Source organism: Sus scrofa, chromosome 12 (genome assembly GCF_054392235.1).
Source record: "Sus scrofa isolate SSC_HxYL_T2T_F1_AM1 chromosome 12, Sscrofa_HxYL_maternal_Yorkshire_Landrace_v2.0, whole genome shotgun sequence".
Taxonomy (NCBI): domain Eukaryota; kingdom Metazoa; phylum Chordata; class Mammalia; order Artiodactyla; family Suidae; genus Sus; species Sus scrofa.
In genome coordinates, this window is record NC_139394.1 from 42,221,878 (window position 1) to 42,243,112 (window position 21,235).

At 36.8% G+C, this 21,235-nt stretch overlaps 1 protein-coding gene across 6 annotated transcripts in view; it reads left to right on the forward strand.

The window, feature by feature from the left end:
* The window catches only part of USP32 (ubiquitin specific peptidase 32), a 250,342-nt gene that overhangs the window by 162,876 nt on the left and 66,231 nt on the right, over nt 1-21,235 (forward strand). For all 6 annotated transcript variants that reach the window (XM_084985059.1, XM_084985061.1, XM_084985058.1 and 3 more), the window contains 5 exons: nt 1,671-1,778; nt 4,534-4,649; nt 5,064-5,126; nt 6,914-6,997; nt 8,847-8,908. In XM_084985059.1, the coding sequence (XP_084841185.1) occupies nt 1,671-1,778; nt 4,534-4,649; nt 5,064-5,126; nt 6,914-6,997; nt 8,847-8,908 (433 nt within the window). The remainder of the gene's footprint in view (nt 1-1,670; nt 1,779-4,533; nt 4,650-5,063; nt 5,127-6,913; nt 6,998-8,846; nt 8,909-21,235) is intronic.

A 21,235-nucleotide genomic window follows, 5' to 3' on the forward strand; every position in this document is an offset into this window, starting at 1 on the left:
ACCTGGACCATCTGTAAGGGCCCCACCTAACTCTAAACTTCTTACTGTTAATAACTTAAAAAAAAAGGTTAGAAATTCCAAGGGTAGTTGTGGGTGCTATCACAAAAACCATTTTGGAATTTGAATACTTGAGTTCTGCTTCTGGTTCACACCTTTTTAAATTTTTCTTACTTTTGGCAAGTCATTTAACTACTTCTTTAATTTTCTGTTCTTTAAACTGAGGGCACAGTATTAGATTCTTGAAGTAGATTATCTGTATTCTGCAGATTCCCAGTGTATTTCAGAAATACTTGTTAGGGGAGCCAGAACAGAGAAGGGCTTCTACCGACTTCAGAGGTGAAGTTGTTTTTTTACCTTTTTTAAAGTTGGAGAGCAATAAATAAATCATTTCATTTGAAAACAAAATTATTCCCTTTCTGTGTTTTACAGAAATTTTGAAAACCACAGGATTAAATTATAAATGCTCTTTTGTTTCTGAAATTTATTTATTTATTTATTTATTTGTCTTTTTGTCTTTTTAGGGCCGCACCCACGACACATAAAGGTTCCCAGGCTAGGGGTCTATTCGGAGCTACAGCTGCCGGCCTACACCACAGCCACAGCAACTCCAGATCCAAGCTGTGTCTGCGACCTACACTACAGCTCACGGCAACGCCGGATCCTTAAACCAATGAGCGAGGCTAGGGATCAAACCTGAAACCTCACGGTTCCTAGTCGGATTCATTTCCGCTGTGCCACGACAGGAACTCCTATTTCTGAAATTTAAAATATTGATGTATAGGAAGTTCCACTGTGGCACAATGGGTTAAGAATCCATCATTTCCATAGTTGTGGTATAGGGATTGAATCCAAGCTGCTGCTATGACCTACGCCACAACTGTGGCAATGCTGGATTCTTAACCCATTGTGCCACAGTGGGAATTCCTATAAATAATATATATATATGTCGTGGGTGCAGGGGGGGAATATACATATATTTATTCTCCCCCTGCACCCATGGCATGCATATATATATATATATATTTTTTTTTTTTTTCCCCCTGTACTGCACAGTCTTCTTTGTACTGCTTAATCTGCAGTACAGAATTTCTTTTGTAATATGGTGTGTTATTTTTCTTTGTTCCATGAAAGAGCTTATGGAGCTTATTAATAACACACAGTATATCTTTGATATACAGTTCAACTTTTTTTCTTTTTCCCTTTTTCTTTTCCAAATAAGGATAATTGTGGACCCTGATTTTTTTTTTTTTCAGTTCTTAATTTTTTTAATTTTTATTTTTTACATGCTATAGTCTCTCTTTTTTTGTTGTTAGCCATACTCATGGCATGAAGAAGTTCCTGGGTCAGGAGCCACAGCAGTGCCAATGCTGGACCTTAACTAACTGAGCCATGAGGCTCATTTTTAGTTTGGAAATTAATATCAGATAGAGATAGGCAGGCAAACAAAATCAAACACTAAATGAGAGTAATGTATTTTTTGCTAGAAAGTTAAGTATAATTATATCAGGAAAAAAGAAATACTTCCTAAGACATTGGGAAAAACAGATAAACTTATTTTTAAAATTCAGTCAGTTTACAGGAAAGAGTTATGCCTCCTTTCATGACCATGTCATTGTTAACATTTGGAAATTTGTTGGTTGTGATTTATGTTGTCTTTTCTCATTTAACAGGTTTGTTTAATGCTTTTGATGAAAATCGTGATAATCACATAGATTTTAAGGAGATATCCTGTGGGTTATCGGCCTGTTGTAGAGGACCCCTTGCTGAAAGACAAAAATGTAAGTGTATTAAACCTTATCACAAAATTTGCAGACTATATAGATTAAAAAAAAATCAGTATTCACTAATATAAAAAATCATCTGTGGATTAAGGCTTGTATCTTCATTACATTGGCAAATAGCAAGCTCATGTGCTTTTACTGAGGTCACTGTGACAGTTTAATCATCTATTCTTTTTTGCTGTGGAGTAATTTGGGATCTTTGCTATTAATAACGGGGTTGATTTTCCAGATGAATGTGCAGTTCATAATAAAAGAACTACATCAGTCATGATGTATTTGAAAATGTTAAGCATTTAGAAAATATATATAGGGAGTTCCCATTGTGGCTCAGTGGTTAACGAATCCGACTAGGAACCATGAGGTTGCGGGTTCGATTCCTGCCCTTGCTCAGTGGGAACGATCCAGCGTTGCTGATCCAGCGTTGCCGTGAGCTGTGGTGTAGGTCGCAGACGCGGCTCGGATCCCGTGTTGCTGTGGCTCTGGCGTAGGCCGGCAGCTACAGCTCCGACTGGACCCCTAGCCTGGGAACATCCATATGCCGCAGGAGCGGCCCAAGAAATGACCAAAAAAAAAAATATATATATATATATATATATTTGTCTTTTCTAGGACTGCACCCGTAGCATATGGAGGTTCCCAGGCTAGGGAGCTGTAGCTGCCAGCCTACACCAGAGCCACAGCAACTCGGGATCTGAACCGCATCTGCGACCTACACCACAGCTCATGGCAATGCCGGATCCTTAACCCACTGAGCGAGGTCAGGGATCGAACCTGCAATCTCGTGGTTCCTAGTCGGATTTGTTAACCACTGAGCCACGATGAGAACTCCTAGAAAACATTTTGTAGTAATCCGTATAGAGAATTTTGTGTCTTCTATGACTTGAAGTACAACTTATTTTCTGTCACTTGTATACATTAATATTCTATTAGCAAAATGAAATTTATGATGAAAACACAATTTTATTAAATATTAAAATTGTTTTTAAACCCTCTAGCTAAAATGATCTAGCTTAATTTATAAGCATAAGTATATTATATTGATAAATATGAACCATATTTGAGAAAATGTAACAGTTTACGTTTAATTCCAACCTAATTCTAGTATATTTACCAGGATCATTATCTCCATGTCTTCCTAAAATACTGGTTTACAGATGTTATCTGTTTGGTGTATGCTACTTTGTAGTTTTATATTCTTTAATATTACTGTACTGTGATGCACTGCATTGATTTAATGGCATAATTATGAGAGTGTATGAAATACATAAACTAAAAAAATTTAGATTTTTCTTCCTTGATATGGTATACCATTACTCCAACCTGGCTTTATGATAGATCATTTGTTCCCATTAAAGTTCAGATAGTGAATAAAGAGCCTGAAGTATTTGCTTCTCAATTGAGGTTTATTATTGCCTTAATTTTTTTTTTTTTTGATGGCTTTTTAGGCGGTTTTTTAAAAAAATAAATTTTATTGGATTATAGTTGACTTACTTTCTTTTATTTATTTATTTATTTATTTATTTTGTGCACCCATGGTATATGGAAGTTCCTGGGCCAGGAGTCCACTTGGAGCTGCAGCTGCAGCTGCAGCCTATGCCACAGCTACAGCAACACTGGATCCGAGCTATATCTGTAACCTGTGCCACAGCTTGCAGCAACACCGGATCCTTAACTCACTGAGCAAGGCCAGGGATCAAACCTACATCTTCACAGAGAACGCTGGGTCCTTGACCTGATGAGCCACAATGGGAACTTCGATTTATTTTTTTTTTTTTTGCCTTAAATTTTAAAAAAATTTCTCTTTTTCTAGTAGATGGCCTAGTGGAAGTTAAACAAACTAGAGTGATTCATTTGACATTAATTACCAAACTGCTAATATTTCTAGTTCTTAGCCTGTTGTATATAAGAGGCTGAAGAGAGTTGAAATTATTCTTTGGCAAAAAATTGAGTGTGCATTTACAGTTACACTGGAGAGTCAAAATCTCTATACAGTCATCTCTCAGTATCTGCTGGGGATATTGAGACTGCCCTTGGTTGCAAAAATCCATGGATACTTAAGTATTTATATACAGTGGTATAGTATTTGCATGTAACCTATGCACATCTTGTATACTTTAAATCACTCAGTTACTTATAATATCTAATACAATGTAAATAGTTGTAAATAAAATGTAAATGCCATTTAAATACATGCCAGTGTACGGCAAATTCATGTTTTGCTCTTGGGAAGTTCTAGCAATTAAAAAATATTTTAAAAAATATATTCTTAATCTGTGGTTGTTTGAATCTGCAAATATGGAACCTGTGGATACAGAGGACCTGACTGTATCAGTTTGTTATTGTTGATTATTAATGTAGATATAATATTTTTAGTGTTGTAAGAATCAACTCTGACGCGATCAGTTTTAAATATTAGAAATTAATTTAAAGGCTTGAATTTACCTCATAATCTGTGAGGTATTGTATAGTAACTTGGCTCGTATTTTTCAGTTTGCAAATAATTGAGCTCTAGATTTGGGGGAAGGATAGGATTGTTCAACCTGACTAATGATTTAGAGAAACTTATGAAGTATGTGCAGGAAGTCCTACAAGTTAGGGGACTTTAATGACACAGTCTACTCCAGATGAGAACTTAATCTAGAATATACTTGCTTGGGAAATATAAGTAATTTAACCAGGTCAGCTTCTAGTAAAATGGGTTGTACTTCAGAATATAAAATTAATTTCCCTCCTAAGAGTTTCTTTTTTTTAGTTTGCTTTAAGGTGTTTGATGTTGACCGTGACGGCGTTCTCTCTCGGGTTGAGCTGAGAGACATGGTGGTTGCACTTTTAGAGGTCTGGAAGGACAACCGCACTGATGATATACCGGTAAAGTTTTGTTTGTTTGTTTGTTTGTTTGTTTTTTAAGGTCATACCTGCAGCATATGGACATTCCCAGTCTAGGGCTCCAATTGGAACCGAAGCCTCTGGCCTACACCACAGCCAGAGCAACACCAGATCCAAGCCACGCCTGTGACCTACACCACAGCTCACAGCAATGCTGGATCCTTAACCCACTGAGTGAGGCCAGGGATCAAGCCCATATCCTCAGATACTAGTGGGGTTCGTTACCACTGAGCCACAACGGGAACTGCCTGTCTTAATATTTTTAAAGTAAGTGTAATAATCTATTTTTGGTAATTTAAAAAATATTTGACCCAAATATTGTATATTTTAGCCACTGACTAATACAAATGATATCTTCTCTTTTCTAATCATTGTTGTGGGTTTCTGTTTTTAAAGGAATTACATATGAATCTATCTGACATTGTAGAAGGCATATTGAATGCACATGACACCACAAAGGTGAGTCTAGCTGGGACTAATTTCTCCTTTTCTAAAAGTACCTTGTACTCTGAATTGTTACATATGACTTATATACATATTTGAGTCTCTTCTACACCATCCCCACCAAGTACTTGTTTGGGCCTGTGGTTACAGTACCTCCAATTTGTGTCTAAAGTCTGTTCCCATCTTTAATCAACTCAATTAAGTGTTATATACATAAAAACATCTATTATATTTTGTAATCTAGGCATTTTATAAAAATTAAGTAGACGTAGTCTTTACCATCTATGTTTTGTTATCTTTATTTCTCCCATTTTGGTAAGTTATGTTAAACAATAGAAGTCACAAAAAAAGAACACATATTGTATGATTCTACTTATATGAAATTCAAGAACAGAAGCAATACTAACATATGGTAATAGGTGTTACAGTAGTGATTCTGGGGATGAGTTGGTTTAACTAGGAAGGACCATAAGGATATCTAGGATGATGGAAATGATTCTTATCCCAATCTGGGTATGCATATAGTCTTGAAAATTTTTTTTAAAATAATATCTATAAGGATCTCTTCTGAGTTCTTTAATAGCAGCCAGAATAAGCATGTACTTACTTTACAAAGAATAAATCCTTGAACTTTCTAGCTTGACATTTATTAGTTAAGAATATTATAATAGATTTGTTCCTGTAGCTTGCATTACTGTGATGTCTGTGTGTCCCTGTGAAATTGAGGATAATCCACATATGTGAGGCATATTTGAGTTAATTTGAGCCTTTCCATTCAAACATGGACATGTACCAGGTGGCAGATTTGTAGCATATAGTGGTGTTTTATAGCCTTAGAAAAAATAATTTTTTTCCTTCAATCACAATTCCAGAAGGAATCATTAACTGGTGCTCAATATAAACAAATAATAGAAATGAGTTTTATAAGGCTTAAGCTTTGTTTGGCAATTCAGATTTTTTTTTTTTTTTTTTTTTTTTTTTTGCTTTTTCGGGCTGCAGGTGTGGCATATGGAAATTATCAGACTAGGGGTCAAATCTGAGCTGCAACTGCTAGCCACAGCCACAGCAATGTGGGATCCACGTCACATCTGCAACCTTTACCACAGCACACAGCAAAGTGAGGCCAGGGATCAAACCTGCATCCTCATGGTTACTAGGCGTGTTTGTTTACTGCTGAGCCACGATGGGAATGCCAGCCAATCTTTTTCATTTACTTTTCTGCCAAAAACTAAGGTATCCATTTCTATTTAGTATGCGCATAAGCAGAAACATGGAAAAGTTCTGTTTAAAAATGTCTTATGTAGAGATACAATTTCCAACAGCTTTTATCTGAATGTTTGATAAAAATGTTGGTATTATTGCTGTCTATTTTTTTGTAAAGTGGAGTTTCTACTTCTGGCTGTGCTTTTGAACATTAAAAAGGTGATTTAGCAGCTCCAACCCCATGTAATCATGATGAAATGGTAACAATTTAAAATAGAACTTGGACCTTTCAACCCATTAGCCATGTTCACTGGTGACTAGGTTCTGCCAGTAATACCCATTATTTTGTACCTTTAGACTGGTACAGTGACAACGCTGGATCCCTAACCCATTGAGCCACGTGGAAACTCCAAGTTTACTTACTTTTAAACTTTTCCTATCTGGCCTACTTTTCAGATGAGCACATGGCATCTTAAAATACTACTTTTCTTTCAGACAAGTGACCATTTTAGGTTCAATAAATGAGATTTTATTCAAATGCCATAAAAAATGAGGACAGTCTTAACGTGAGACCTTTTAAAACACTGTTTCTCTTTCAGATGGGCCATCTTACTCTAGAAGACTATCAGATCTGGAGTGTGAAAAATGTTCTTGCCAACGAATTTTTGAATCTACTTTTCCAGGTACGTTTAAGGTAAATGACAAGTATAGAAGGCAGTAGTTCCACATCTTTTCCATTATGTAGTAGTTATTATAACTCGGCTATAAAACCATGTTATAAGAAGAACTGCATTATCCTGTACACCACCCGAAAGATGGTGAGCTAGAGTGTCCGTGCCTACTGAAGCTTCTCAAAATCATGCATGGGTGACAGGAAAGTAGAGTACAGCTGATTCTGTTTATCTTATAACTCATGATAGCAGAATGTATACCTAACAGAGAATAACTTAAATTGTAAAAGACATTATAATTTGCTATTTTTCTTCACTCTTGTCTTTTTTTAAAGGCCATGTGTAAGGCAGTGTGAACAGCGAAAGATGGATCATAGGTAGGCAGGTGTAAATTTTTCACAAAATATACAATCTTTTTAGTTAAGAGCTTATCTTAGGTGCTAGGTTTTTTCTTAATTTTTTTGTTTTAATTCTTTAGAAGGTTCAACAAAGATTTGAAGGAAGAGAAAGAAAGAAAAGCTGCCAGGAGTGAACATGAAGTCATAGAGCTTGCCAGATTTTAACTATTTTCCCAGTTAAAGTAGTTCTCTTGCTTCAATTTAAAAAAATAACTTATGAGAGTTCCCTGGTGGCCTAGCAGTTAAGGACTTGGTTGTCACTGCTGTGAACTGGGTTTGCTTTCTGGCCTGGAAACTTACGCATGCTGCAGACGCAGCAACAACAACAAAAATACACATACAACAAACAAAAACACCCTTATGGTTTCCCATTTTTCATAGTTCTTCATATTTATGTTGATATATATTAGTGGTATTTTAGGTTCTCTTTATTTTATTTTTCCCTTCCTCAAAAAGGCACCCCTGTGAGTTTGGAAAATTTGGTATCTTTATGTCTGTCACGTATTCCATTGTAAACAAAGAGTAACTTGTCTCTGACACAGCTGTGTTAGAATAAATGGAAATTGAATTCTTCCTGACAGCTAATGGCTAATTAATGTATATTTAAAACATACGGAGTCTAATGTCTGTAATATCCATTTAAGCCCCTCAGTTGCTCCACTATGAGATAGAATTTTCAGCAGGGATTTAAGTTGATGGCTCTGTAAAATATCAACATGTACAAAAATAACATAAATCACTACTGTGAACAGAAATGACTTGCTTGGTAATATGAAAATTGATCAGCTATTTTTAATCTCATTTAAAATAAAGCCCTCAACTACTTTATCCTAATTAATTGTATATGTAAACATTTTGACTGCTTAAGTTTGTGTCTGAGTCATCTTATAGCACTCACATAGCAAAGCATTTAAAATTTTTGTATTGCCTTTCCTATTTTCTCATGCTTATCAGGGACTCACAGCGGTACTATTTTTCTGTAATTTATAAACAGACATATGCTTGAGATTTGCTTTTGTGTGTTGGTGTTTCCAGCACCATATTATGAAAAGCTGGAAGGTTTTTTTTTAATTGACTACTCATCTATTCATCATCTAAATTTTAACATTATATTTTACTGTGCTCACTTTAGCCCATATTAAGACATGCTTTTAAAACTTTATGTTAATATATGAGTAAACAGATTGTTAAGCTAAGTTGTTTTATTTTCTATTTGTGTCTTAAAATAGAGTTAGCTGGTAAGTTCAGCAATAAAAGCTTGAATTATGTTCTTTATTTGCCAAGATCCCACTCTTGGCCGGGGTATTTACATGTAGCATAAGTAAGTGTCGGAGTTCCTGTCCCGGCGCACGCACCAGAAACGAATCCGACTAGGAACCAGGAAGTTGCGGGTTCGGTCCCTGGCCTTACTCAGTGGGTTAAGGATCCAGCATTGAAGTTTAATTTACCATTTTTATCTCTAGGTATGTCACATAGTTCTGGGGTTAAGACCTGCTACTCCAGAAGAGGAAGGACAAATTATTAGGTAAGTTTGTAGTTTCAGTGTGTATTTTTCACAATATATTTGAAATTTCTGACACCTGAAATATATTGTTACTAAATAAGAGCATGTCCCTCCCCCCACCCCCCTTTTTTTTTGGTGGTCTTTTTAGGGCCCCACCCGTAGAATATGGAGGTTTCCAGGCTAGGGGTCCAATCGGAGCTGTGGCCAATGGCCTACACCACAGCCACAGCAACACCAGATCCAAGCCACATCTGTTACCTACACCACAGCTCAGTGGATCCTTTCTTAACTGAGAAAGGCCAGGGATGGAACCCTCAAGCTCATGGTTCCTAGTCGGATTCATATCCGCTGTGCCTCAATGGGAACTCCATATAACAGCATGTCCCATTTTAATGTAATCATTACAGAAGCACCCTGTTTCTCAAAATAATCATATAAGGAAAGTATTTTTGTGGTGAAGGAGGAGCTAATAATGTGAGTCTGACGTCTACTCGCAGAACAATGAAGAAGGCAGCCTTTTTCCACTCCCCACTTTCCTTGGAGTATAAAACTGTAGCCCACCTAATCCTCTGGGCAGAGCCCTCTCGCCTGTCCGCTTGCATCACAGAAGCACCTTATCTTGATAAATCTATTTCTTGCCTGTCAAAAAAAAATATTTTTGTTAAAGTAACTTCCTAACCAAGATATTGCATTGGTATATTTAAAGTGTAAGTGTGATGACCTCATAAATACATGTTTTGTGAAAGGATTCCCCCCATTGAGTTAATTAACGCATCCACCACTATCACCTCACATAATCTTGAGGTGGGGTGAGAACATTTAAGTTCTGTTTTCTTAGTAAATTTTAGTTAAACAATATAGTATTATCAACTATATCACCACATTAGATTTGAAGATCTTGTATATCTTATGATGAAATTTGTACCCCCTCTCCCTTTTTTGGTACCAAACCTGTATTTTACCCAGCCTTCAGCAGGCACTTTTCTACTCAGAGTTTGAATTTTTTTTTTTTTCTCTAAGATTTCATATATAAGTGATGCTATGCATTATTTGTCTTTGTCTGGCTTTTTTCACTTAGCATAATGCCCTCCAGCTTCATCCATGCTGTTGTGAATGGCAAAATTTCCTTCTTTTTCAAGACTAAATAAAACTCCATTATATATATATTAAAACACCACATTTCTTTAACCAGTCATCTTTTTTGGGCCCACATTGTTTCCATACCTTGGCTATTGTGAGTAATGCTGCAGTGAATGTGGCAGTAGAGCTAGCTTCAAGATAATGATTTTGATTCCTTTGTATATATATATATACTCGGAAGTGGGATTTTTGTATCCCATGGCAGTTCTATTTTTAATTTCTTGAGAAACCTCCATACTGTTTTCCATAGTGGCTGTATCAATTTACATTCCCACCAAGAGTGCACAAGGATTTTCTTTTCTCTGCATTCTTGCCAACATTTTAAAATTTCTTATCTTTTTGATAATAGCCATTCTAAAAAATGTGAAGTGATATCTCATTGTGGTTTTGATTTGCATTTCTCTGATTTTTAGTGATGTTGAGCACCTTTTCATGTAGCTGTTGGCCATTTATATGTTTTCTTTAGCAAAATGTTTATTCAGGTCCTTTGCCCATTTTTTACTTGGGGTTTCGTTTTGTTTTTTACTATTGAATTATATAGTTCTTTGTGTACTTTGGATATTAACCCCTTATCAGATAGATATGTGGTTTGCAAATATTTTCTCCCATTTCATAGGTTGCCTTGTAAATTTTGTTGATGGTATGCCATTGACACTTAATATTCACATACCCACATGTATACATACCTCTGATGGAACTGGTAAATTTTTTACAAAGATGAGAATATTCTCAAATATTGTTTTATTTTCTGCTTACATATTCACTGCAGATAGTATAAAATGACACTTTTATTTATCAATAAAAGTCTCTTATAATTTAAATGACTGGCTAATAGCCCCTATTCTTCCCCTAATTTTGTCTCTTTTTCTTTAGCATAAGTATTTTGGATTTATCTAGTAATAAAGTCTGTAAGCCTTTAATTAGGAATTCGCTTAAGCAAAATTATTTGAGGTAAAATGCCTGAATTAATGGGCCTCCGCAGGAGTTCCCATCGTGGCTAGTAGTCCCGAATCTGACTAGTATCCATGAGGATGCAGATTCAATCCTTGGCCTTACTAAGTTAAGGATTAAGGATCCGGTTAAGGATCTGGCATTGCCATGAGTTGTGGTGTCAATCACAGACACAGCTTGGATCTGGCACTGCTGTGGCTATTGCTGTGACCAGCAGCTACAGCTCTGATTCAGCCTCTAGCCTGGGAACTTCCATATGCAGTGGGTGTGGCTCTAAAAAGACCAAAAAAAAAAAAAAAAAAAAAGGACCTGCACATTTTTATAACTATAATTTAGTTTTTAATACCTTAAGTATCTTTCATTTCTTTAGGATTACTATTATACTACATGTTTGTATAGAAAGTTTTAGACACAGGACAGAATCTCCACTAAACTCTGCTTTTACGCTTTTTTTTTTTTTTTTTTTTGCTATTTTGCTTTTAAGGGCCTCACCTGCAGCATATGGAAGTTCCCAGGCTAGGGGTTGAATAGGAGCTACAGCTGCCAGCCTACACCACAGCCACAAGCAACACCAAATCCAAGCCATGTCTGCAACCTACACCAAAGCCACAAGCAACACCAGATCCCCAACCCAAAGCAAGGCCAGGGAACAAACCTGCATCCTCATGGATAATAGTTGGGTTCATTTCTACTGCACCACAACGGGAACTCCCTAAACTCTACAATTTTTTAACAGTTTCTGTAGGCTTTGGACTCCTGGATAAAAGAGATTTTACTGAAACAGGGTTTTTTTTTAAATACCTGAGAATAGGACTACATAGTCATTTAAACATCCAAGCAGTGCCAAATGAGATTTAGATTAATTTTAAGCAGTAAATATATTTCGCAATTTTTTTTTTTTTTTTTTTTTTTTTTTGGCTACACCCATGGCACTCAGAAGTTCATGGGCCAAGGATCAAAACTGCACCACAGCAGTGACAATGCTGGATCCTTAACCTGCTAGGCCACCAGGAAACTCTTATTTTATAACTTTTTAAAGATGGGTTTTTTATAATGGTTACTTCTTAAAAAAGGCTTTGCTAAAATCCACATTTTAAAATGTTGTTTTCATAAGATCTGTAGTCTTTTTAATTTTTGTGTTCAGAAGACTCCTTGTTTATAGTTTTACATGTTGACAATGTTGTCTTAATTTTCTCTGATTTTTAGCTACCATAAAATAAAATCTAAAAATACATTGAAGTGCACAAATGGGATATTATAAAGAAATAAAAGACTTATTAACTGTGGTAGCTTTTTTTTTTACAACATTACAATGTAATTTCATGTTATACTAACATTTATGAAGTTAGCATGACTTAGCATAGATATTAAAAATGTTTTGGGAGTTCCCGTCGTGGCGCAGTGGTTAACGAATCCGACTAGGAACCATGAGGTTGCGGGTTCGGTCCCTGCCCTTGCTCAGTGGGTTAACGATCCGGCGTTGCCGTGAGCTGTGGTGTAGGTCGCAGACGCGGCTCGGATCCCGAGTTTCTGTGGCTCTGGCGTAGGCCGGTGGCTACAGCTCCGATTCAACCCCTAGCCTGGGAACCTCCATATGCCGCGGAAGCGGCCCAAGAAATAGCAACAACAACAAAAAAGACAAAAAGACAAAAAAAAAAAATGTTTTGAAGAGGAAGCTGAGATTCACAAAAGTTGGGGAACTTACCTAAAATTACATGGAGGTGGCAGAATCAAGTCTAGGACTTTTTTCATTAAAAACACAAATAATCGGGATTTCTCTTGTGGTGCAGTGGGTTAAGGATCTGGTGTTTTCACTGTACCAGCTCAAGTCACTGCTGTGGCACAGGTTCAGTCCCTGGCCCAGGAACTTCCTTATGTCCAAAAAAAATTTTTTAAAAAAAAGGGGGGAAGAAAAAATAAAAGAAAAATAAATTTGTCCTGAAACTAATATTGCAAGTCAGTTATACTTCAAATTTTTTTTTAAAAAATGCAAGCTTATGAATGAAATAATTATAGATTAAGAAATATGTCTCTAACTTATAGAATCAGTACTTTGTTTAAAAATCAGTATCGGGAGTTCCCGTCGTGGCGCAGTGGTTAATGAATCCGACTAGGAACCATGAGGTTGCGGGTTCGGTCCCTGCCCTTGCTCAGTGGGTTAACGATCCGGCGTTGCTGTGAGCTGTGGTGTAGGTTGCAGACGCGGCTCGGATCCCGCGTTGCTGTGGCTGTGTAGTAGGCTGGTGGCTACAGCTCCGATTCAACCCCTCGCCTGGGAACCTCCATATACCACGGGAGCAGCCCAAGAAATAGCAAAAAAAAAAAAAAAAAAAAAAATCAGTATCATGATTTTGGCTGAGTGAAGATCTCAGCAAATTCTCTCCCCAAAAAAACAACTGGATAAAACTGTCAACCAACCATTTCATGACTCTGGAAACTAACCAAGTTTTTCAACAAATTGAGAAGCATTTACTCAAGAAAAATACTAAACCTTGGGAAGAATAAAGGGATTCTGTAGTATTTCTACCTGAGGTTATTCAGGATATTCCCATTCCTTCCCATTCAGCAGATCTGCATGATAGTTTTACCAGGGCAAGCCAGAGAGGGCTGACTTAGCTTGGAGTAGAGCAGTGCTGGATGCCCAAAAGAATTGTAGAAAACAGTAGAGATCGCCTGGTGGCAAACAATCAGAACATCACTTGCTTGGGGTTGAGATAATGGTTAGGGGAAGCAGCAGAGTGACAGGCCAGTCAAAATATTAACAAAGAGGTCCAGAGAACAAGAATATTAATCATGAGTATTAATAAACTTCCTCATCTTCTGAATGATCTCAAAGTCTACAAATATATATACAAGGCTACATGCAAGCTCAGAAGAAATCAAAAAGAGACTTAGCTGTTTATTCATTCCTGATTTAATTTGAGTCCTTGCACATGCAGGAAGTAAAAGCCTTCCCTTGCCCAGAGAAGCTTTGTAACCTGTCTGAACTTTGCATGCATTTCCCAAATGGTGAACACACATCCAGCAGGAAAAAGGTGCAAGTGGCTCCAAATGTTTAAGCACTGCCTCTCATCTGTCATTGGCTGACCAGTAAATTACACTCTTCCCAAGGAAGCCAGGCTTAAAAATACGTCTAAGAAATAATAATAAAACTATGAGCAGCCTCATAGTTGCAAAAGAGACAGACTCTACAGAATTAGTCCAGGAAGTCACAAGTCAAAACACACGGAGGGATCAGAATTCAGAGTTGCTTAAATATTGGATGAAAAAGCAAGATACTACGATATACTGTCTACAAGAGACTCACCTTAGGGCAAAGGATACATATAGATTGAAAGTGAGGGGATGGGAAAAGATATTTCATGCCAATGGACAAGACAGGAAAGCAGGAGTTGTAATACTCAGACAAAATAGACATTAAAATGAAGACCATAAAGAAAGACAAAGAAGGACACTATTTAATGGTGAAAGGATCCATTCAAGAAGAGGATATTACAATTTTCAGTATATATGCCCCTAATACAGAAGCACCCAGATATAAACAGCAGATACTAACAGACGTAAAAGGAGAAATTGATGGGAATACAATAATAGTAGGAGACTTTTAACACCTCACTCACATCAATGGACAGATCTTCTAGACAGAAAATCAATAAGGCAACAGAGATCCTAAATGACACAGTAGAAAAGTTAGACTTAATTGACATTTTCAGGACATTACATCCCCAAAAATCAGAATATGCATTCTTCTCAAGTGCTCGTGGAACATTCTCAAGGATTGACCACATACTGGGGCATAAAGCTAACCTCAACAAATTTAAGAGTATAGAAATTATTTCAGGTATCTTCTCTGACCACAATGACATTAAACTAGGAATCAACCACAGGAAAAGAAATGAGAAAAAAACTAACTACATGGAGACTAAACAATATGCTACCAAAGAAACCAATGGGTCAATGAGGAAATCAAAAAGGAAGTTAAAAACTACCTCGAGACAAATGATAATGAAGACAACCATTCAAAATCCATGGGATGCTGCAAAAGCAGTGCTTAGAGGGAAATTCATAGCAATACAGGCCTTGCTCAAAAATGAAGAAAAATTTCAAATCAACAGCTTAACCTACCACCCAGATGAATTAGAAAAAGAAGAACAGGAGTTCCTGTTGTGGTGCAGTGGTTAACGAATCCAAGTAGGAACCATGAGGTTTTGGGTTTGATCCCTGACCTCACTCAGGGGGTTAAGGATCCGGCATTGCCATGAGCTGTGGTGCAGGTTGCAGACGCGGCGCGGCGCGGCTCAGATCATGCATTGCTATGGCTCCGGCATAGGCTGGTAGCTACAGCTCCGATTAGACCCCTATCCTGGGAACCTCCATATACCACGGGAAGCGGCCCTAGAAAAGGCAAAAAAAAAAAAAAAAAAAAAAAAGAACAGACAAAACCTAAAGTCAGCAGAAGGAAGGAAATCATAAAGATCAGAGAGGAAATCAGTAAAATAGAGATTCAAAGAACAAGAGAAAAAAAACCAATAAAACCAATAGCTGGTTCTTTGAAATGATAAACAAAATTGACAAACCGCTGACCAGGCTCACCAAGAAGAGGAGAGAAAAAACAGAGTTGCTTAAATATATTCTCAAATTATGCCCAGTTTTTAGTAACAAAAATTATAAGATATGCAGCGAAATAGGAAAATATGACCTGTATAAGGGAGAAAAACTAGTTGATAGCAACTGTCTCTGAGGTGGCCATTCATGTCAGACTTAGCAACTAGATTTCAAAGCAGTATGATAATTGTTTTCAAAGAACTAAAGGAAGCTTTGTTTAAAGAATTAAAGTATAATGATTACAACCGCTCAAATACAAAATATCAATAAAGAGGTAGAAATTTTAAAAGAGAATTAAATGGAGATTCTGGAGTTATAAAGTACAGTGAGTGAGAAGTTCCCTGGTGACTCAGCAGGTTAAAGATGTGACATAATTGCTGTAGCTCAGGTTACTGCTCTGGCACAGGTGCAATCCATGTTCAGGGAAATTCTGCATACCTCAGGCCCTACCAAAAACAAAAGAAACAGGAACAGTGAATGGAGAAAAAGTCACTGCAGGGATTCAGCAGCAGATTTGAGCTGACGGAGAAATAACCAACAAAGTATAATGTAGACCAAGAGATTTTTTTCCAATATGAAGAACAGAAAGAATAAATTAAATGAACAGCACCTCAGAGACATGTAGAACGCCAGCAATAAGTATACCAACATAATGGAAGTCCCAGAAGGAGAAGAGAGAAAGAGAGAGAGGAGCAGAGAAAAATATTTGACAAATTAAAGGCTGATCCTTCCCAAAATTTGTTGAAAATCATTAAGAATTTCAGTGAACCACAAGTTAAATATAAAGAGATCCACATCTAGACATACCCTGGTCAAATTGTTCAAAGCTAGAGGCAAAGAGAAGATCTTAAAAGCAGGAGGGAAAAAAAAGAAAATAAAAAAAATAAAAGAAAATAAATAAAAGAAAATAAAAAGAAAAAAAAAAGAAAATAAAGAAAAAAAGTGGGATGGCATTTAAAATGCTAAAAGGGGAGTTACCATTGTGGCACAGTGGAAATGAATCCAGCTAAATATCCATGAGGATGTGGGTTTGATCCCTGGCCTCACTCAGGGGGTGCGGCCCTAAAAAAAAGAAAAATGCTAAAAAGGAAAAAATTGTCAACCCGAAATTCTTTTTTTTTTTTTTTTTTTTTGTCTTTTTGCCATTTCTTGGGCTGCTCCCACAGCATATAGAGGTTCCCAGGCTAGGGGTCTAATCGGAGCTGTAGCTGCCAGCCACGGCAACGCAGGATCGTTAACCCCCTGGGCAAGGGCAGGGATCGAACCCAAAACTTCATGGTTCCTAGTCGGATTCGCTAACCACTGCGCCACGACAGGTACTCCAACCCGGAATTCTTTATCCAGCAAAACTACCCTTCAGAAATGAAAGTAGATTTAAAACATTCCTAAATAAATACTAAATTTGTTGCTGGTAAACATGTCTTAGGATAATTACTGCAGGAACTTTTTAAGGCTGGAAAGAAGTAACACCAGATGGTAATTTGAATCAACACAAAGAAATAATAGAGCACCAGAAACATAATTACATAGCTAATAATAAAAGACAGTATAAACATTTTTCTATTTCTTTTTACTGATTTTTAAAATATAAATTCATGAGACAGTAATTTAAAAATTGTGATATTATAGAAAACATTTGACAGTAATAGTACAAAAACAGTAGGAGGTGGAGCTATATTTGAGGAAGGTTTCTATATTTTATTGGAATAATTTAGTATTCATCTGAAGTAGAATATGTTAAGATTCATATTGTAGCTCTAAAGCAACCACTAAGAAAATAATCCCAAAATGTAGTTCATTTTTTTTAAAGTGATAAACTAGAAAATATTTAACACAGAAAAGGAGGTAAAGAGTTAGAACAAATTAAAATACTTGACGTAATGGAAAACATAAAATAGTAGACATAAATCTGTACCAATAATTACCTTAAATAATAATGAATTAAACATTCTAGTGAAAAAGTAAAGATAGACTGAATTTTGTTTTGTTTTGTTTTGTTTTTGCTTTTTCAGGACCACACCCAAAGCATATGGAGGTTCCCAAGCTAGGGGTCAAATTTGGAGCTGCAGCTGCTGGCCTGTGCTGCAAGCCACAGCAACATCAGATCTGAGCTGCATCTGCGACCTACGCTACAGCCCACGGCAGTGCTGGGTCCTTAACTCACTGAGTGAAGCCTCATGGATGCTAGTCAGATTTGTTTCCACTGAGTCACAGTGGGAACTCTGTTAGACTGAATTTTTTAATTGACTAAAATGACTTGGGATTTTTTGATTGATGTTGGTGCAGATGTGATACACATTTAGTAGAAAGTATATTTTGAATTTTGATCTTTTTCTGCACTACTAATATATAATATCTCTCTTGTAATGCTGGGTGGCAGCAGTAAGCAGCTCCCAGTCAGCCACTCAGTCACAAGGGTAAATAGCCAGTACATTTATTACCATTCTGTACTAATACAGCTATTGTGTTTTTCATTGCCAGTGTAGTATTTAACAAGTCACATGAGGTATTCAACACTCTATAATAAAATAAGCTTTGTGTTAGATGATTTTGCCCAACTGTAGGCTACTGTAAGTGTTCCGAGTATGTTTAAGGTAGCCTAAGCTAGCCTGTGATGTTCAGGAGTTTAGGTGTAGTAAGTATGTTTTTAACTCACAGTATTTTCAGCTTATAGTGGGTTGTCGCAACATAACCCCATCATAGATTGGGGATGATCTGTACTTGAGATTTAAAGACAAATAGATTGAAATTAAAAGGTGAAAAAGATATAACCAAGCAAATGGTAATCATAAGAGCCGAAGGGGCTATACTAATATTAGAATAAAAGTGGCTTTTAGCAAAGAAATGTTGCTACAGACCCACATTTTATAATGATAAAAGTTTCAGTTCATCAGGAAGATACAGCAATTGTAAACATATATGCATCCAGTAACAGAACACTCCACGCAGCACACAGCAGAGGACATATTCAAGTGCCCATGTACTGTTGCATAGAACAGACCTTATTCTGGGGCCTGGGTTATCATGCTGTGGTTCTTTGGCTAACTTGGGAATGCTACTTGACAAACATCAAAAGGTGATTAACAGTTTGGGGCACCTTACAATTAAATGAAACTCTAATTTCAGTGTACATAAGTGAAGTTTTATTGGAACACAACTATGTTCATTCAGAGAAACCATTGGGGAATGCAAATTCATTAACCTAATAAAAATTTCTTGAAAGACCTGATATTTCTAATAGTAGAACACTGAAGGCTTTTCCCGTAAGATCAGGATACTTGCTCACACCATATCTGTTATGTATTAGAGGGTTTAGCCAGTGGAATCAAGCAAGATAAAGTAAATCAGTTTTTAAAGGCATCCAGATTATAAAGGAAGAAGTAAATTTGTCTCTATTTGCAGACAACATGACCCTATATATAGAAAACTCTAAAGAATCCACACTCTGTTAGAATTAATAATTAGTTCAAGGTTGTAGGATACGAGAACAATATTAAAAAAAAATCAATTGAATTGCTATTTGCTAACAAAGAGTGATTTGAAAATGAAGTTAAAATTAAGACAATCAAGAGTTCCTGTCATGGCGCAGCGGAAACGAATCCAACTAGGAACCACGAGGTTGTGGGTTCGATCCCTGGCCTTGCTCAGTAGGTTAAGGATCTGGCATTACCATGAGCTGTGGTGTAGGTCACAGACAACAGCTCGGATCTGGCATGGCTTCTTTGGCTGTGGTGTAGGTCACAGACAACAGCTCGGATCTGGCATGGCTTCTTTGGCTGTGGTGTAGGCCAGCAGCTACAGCTCCCATTAGACCCCTAGCCTGGGAACCTCCATATACTGTGGGTGCAGCCCTTAAAAGACAAAAGTCCAAAAATAATAATAATAAGACCATGATTCCATTCTTAGTAGAGTCAAAATAAAATCTTTAGAAGCAAGCTTAATGAAAGAAGCGTGAGACTTGTGCACTGACAATTACAGAGCCAGAGAGAAATTAAAATCTTAGTAAATGGAGAGACATTCCATGTTCATGGATTTGAAAACTCAATACTCTCAAGATGGTAATTCTCCCACACTGATTTATAGATTCGCCATGATCCCAATCAAAATGCCAGCTTTTCTGTAGAAACTGATAAGACATTCCTAAATTTTACATAGAAACATAAAGAACTCAGAGTAGCCTAGACAACTTCAAAAGAGGACAAAATAGGAAAACTACCTGAATTCACAACTTTCTAAAAGACTGCATTAATCAAGGTACTGTGATACTGGAATATAGATAGACATATGTAGATCAATCAAAACTAACTGATGGTTTAGAAATAAGTCCTTATATACTCACTCAGTTAATTTCCTACGAATTTGCCAACAAAATGCAGTGGAGAAAGGCTTGTCTTTTCAACAAATGATACAGGAATAATTGACTGTCTACAATGAAAAGATTTAGACCTTATCAGAAACAAATCTGACTAGTATCCATGAGGACGTAGGTTCGATCCCTGGCCTTGCTCAGTGGATTAGGATCCAGCATTGCCATTGATCTGTGGTGTAAGTTGCAGACTTGGCTCAGATGTGGTGGTGTTGTGGCTGTGACATAGGCTGGCAGCTACAGCTTCGATTCGACCCCTAGCCTGGGGACCTCCATATGCCGCAGGTGCGGCCTTTTAAAAAAAAAAAAGATTTAGACCTTATCTAAACCATACCCAAAAATGTAGTCCAAATGTTCCCACAGAAGTAAACATTAAGAACCAAAACTGTAACACTTCTGAAAAAAAAAAAGAAGAAAGAAAATCTTTGTGGTTTGGGGTTGCCAAGAATTTCTTAGATAAAACACCAAAAGCACAATTCATAAATGAAACAAATCTTTGATTAATTAGACATAGTCAAAACTTAAAACTTTAGGAGTTCCTGTCGTGGCACAGTGGTTAGCGAATCCGACTAGGAACCATGAGGTTGCGAGTTCGATCCCTGCCGTGGCTCAGTGGGTTTACGGTCCGGCGTTGCCGTGAGCTGTGGTGTAGGTCGCAGACTTGGTTCGGATCCTGTGTTGCTGTGGCTCTGGCATAGGCTGGCAGCTACAGCTCCGATTTGACCCCTAGCCTGGAAACCTCCATATGTCGCAGGAGCGGCCCAAGAAATGGCAAAAAAGACAATAAAAAAAAAAAAAAAAAAAACTTTAAAATTTTAAGAGCTACTCAACACGTAGACTGGAAGAAAACATTTGCAAATCATTAATTTGATAAAAGATTGGTTTCTATGTTATACAAATGATTGTTACAGCATGGGAAAAATTTTTAATTATTTTTATTGAAGTACAGTTGCTGTACAATATTGTATAAGTTATAGATGTGCAATACAGTGATATACAATTTTTATAGGTTATATTCTGTTTATAGTTATTATGAAATACTGGCTGTATTCCCCCATATTGTACAGCATTTCCTTGTAGCTTATTTTATTTATATATTTTTTATTCTAGTTGATTTACAATGTTGTGTTAATTTCTGTTATATAGCAAAGTGACTTAGTTATATACATATATACTTTCTTCTTTTAATATTCCTTTCCATTATGGTTTATCACAGGAGATTGGATATAGTTCCCTGTGCTATACAGTAGGACCTCATTGTCTACGCATTCTAAATGAAATAGTTT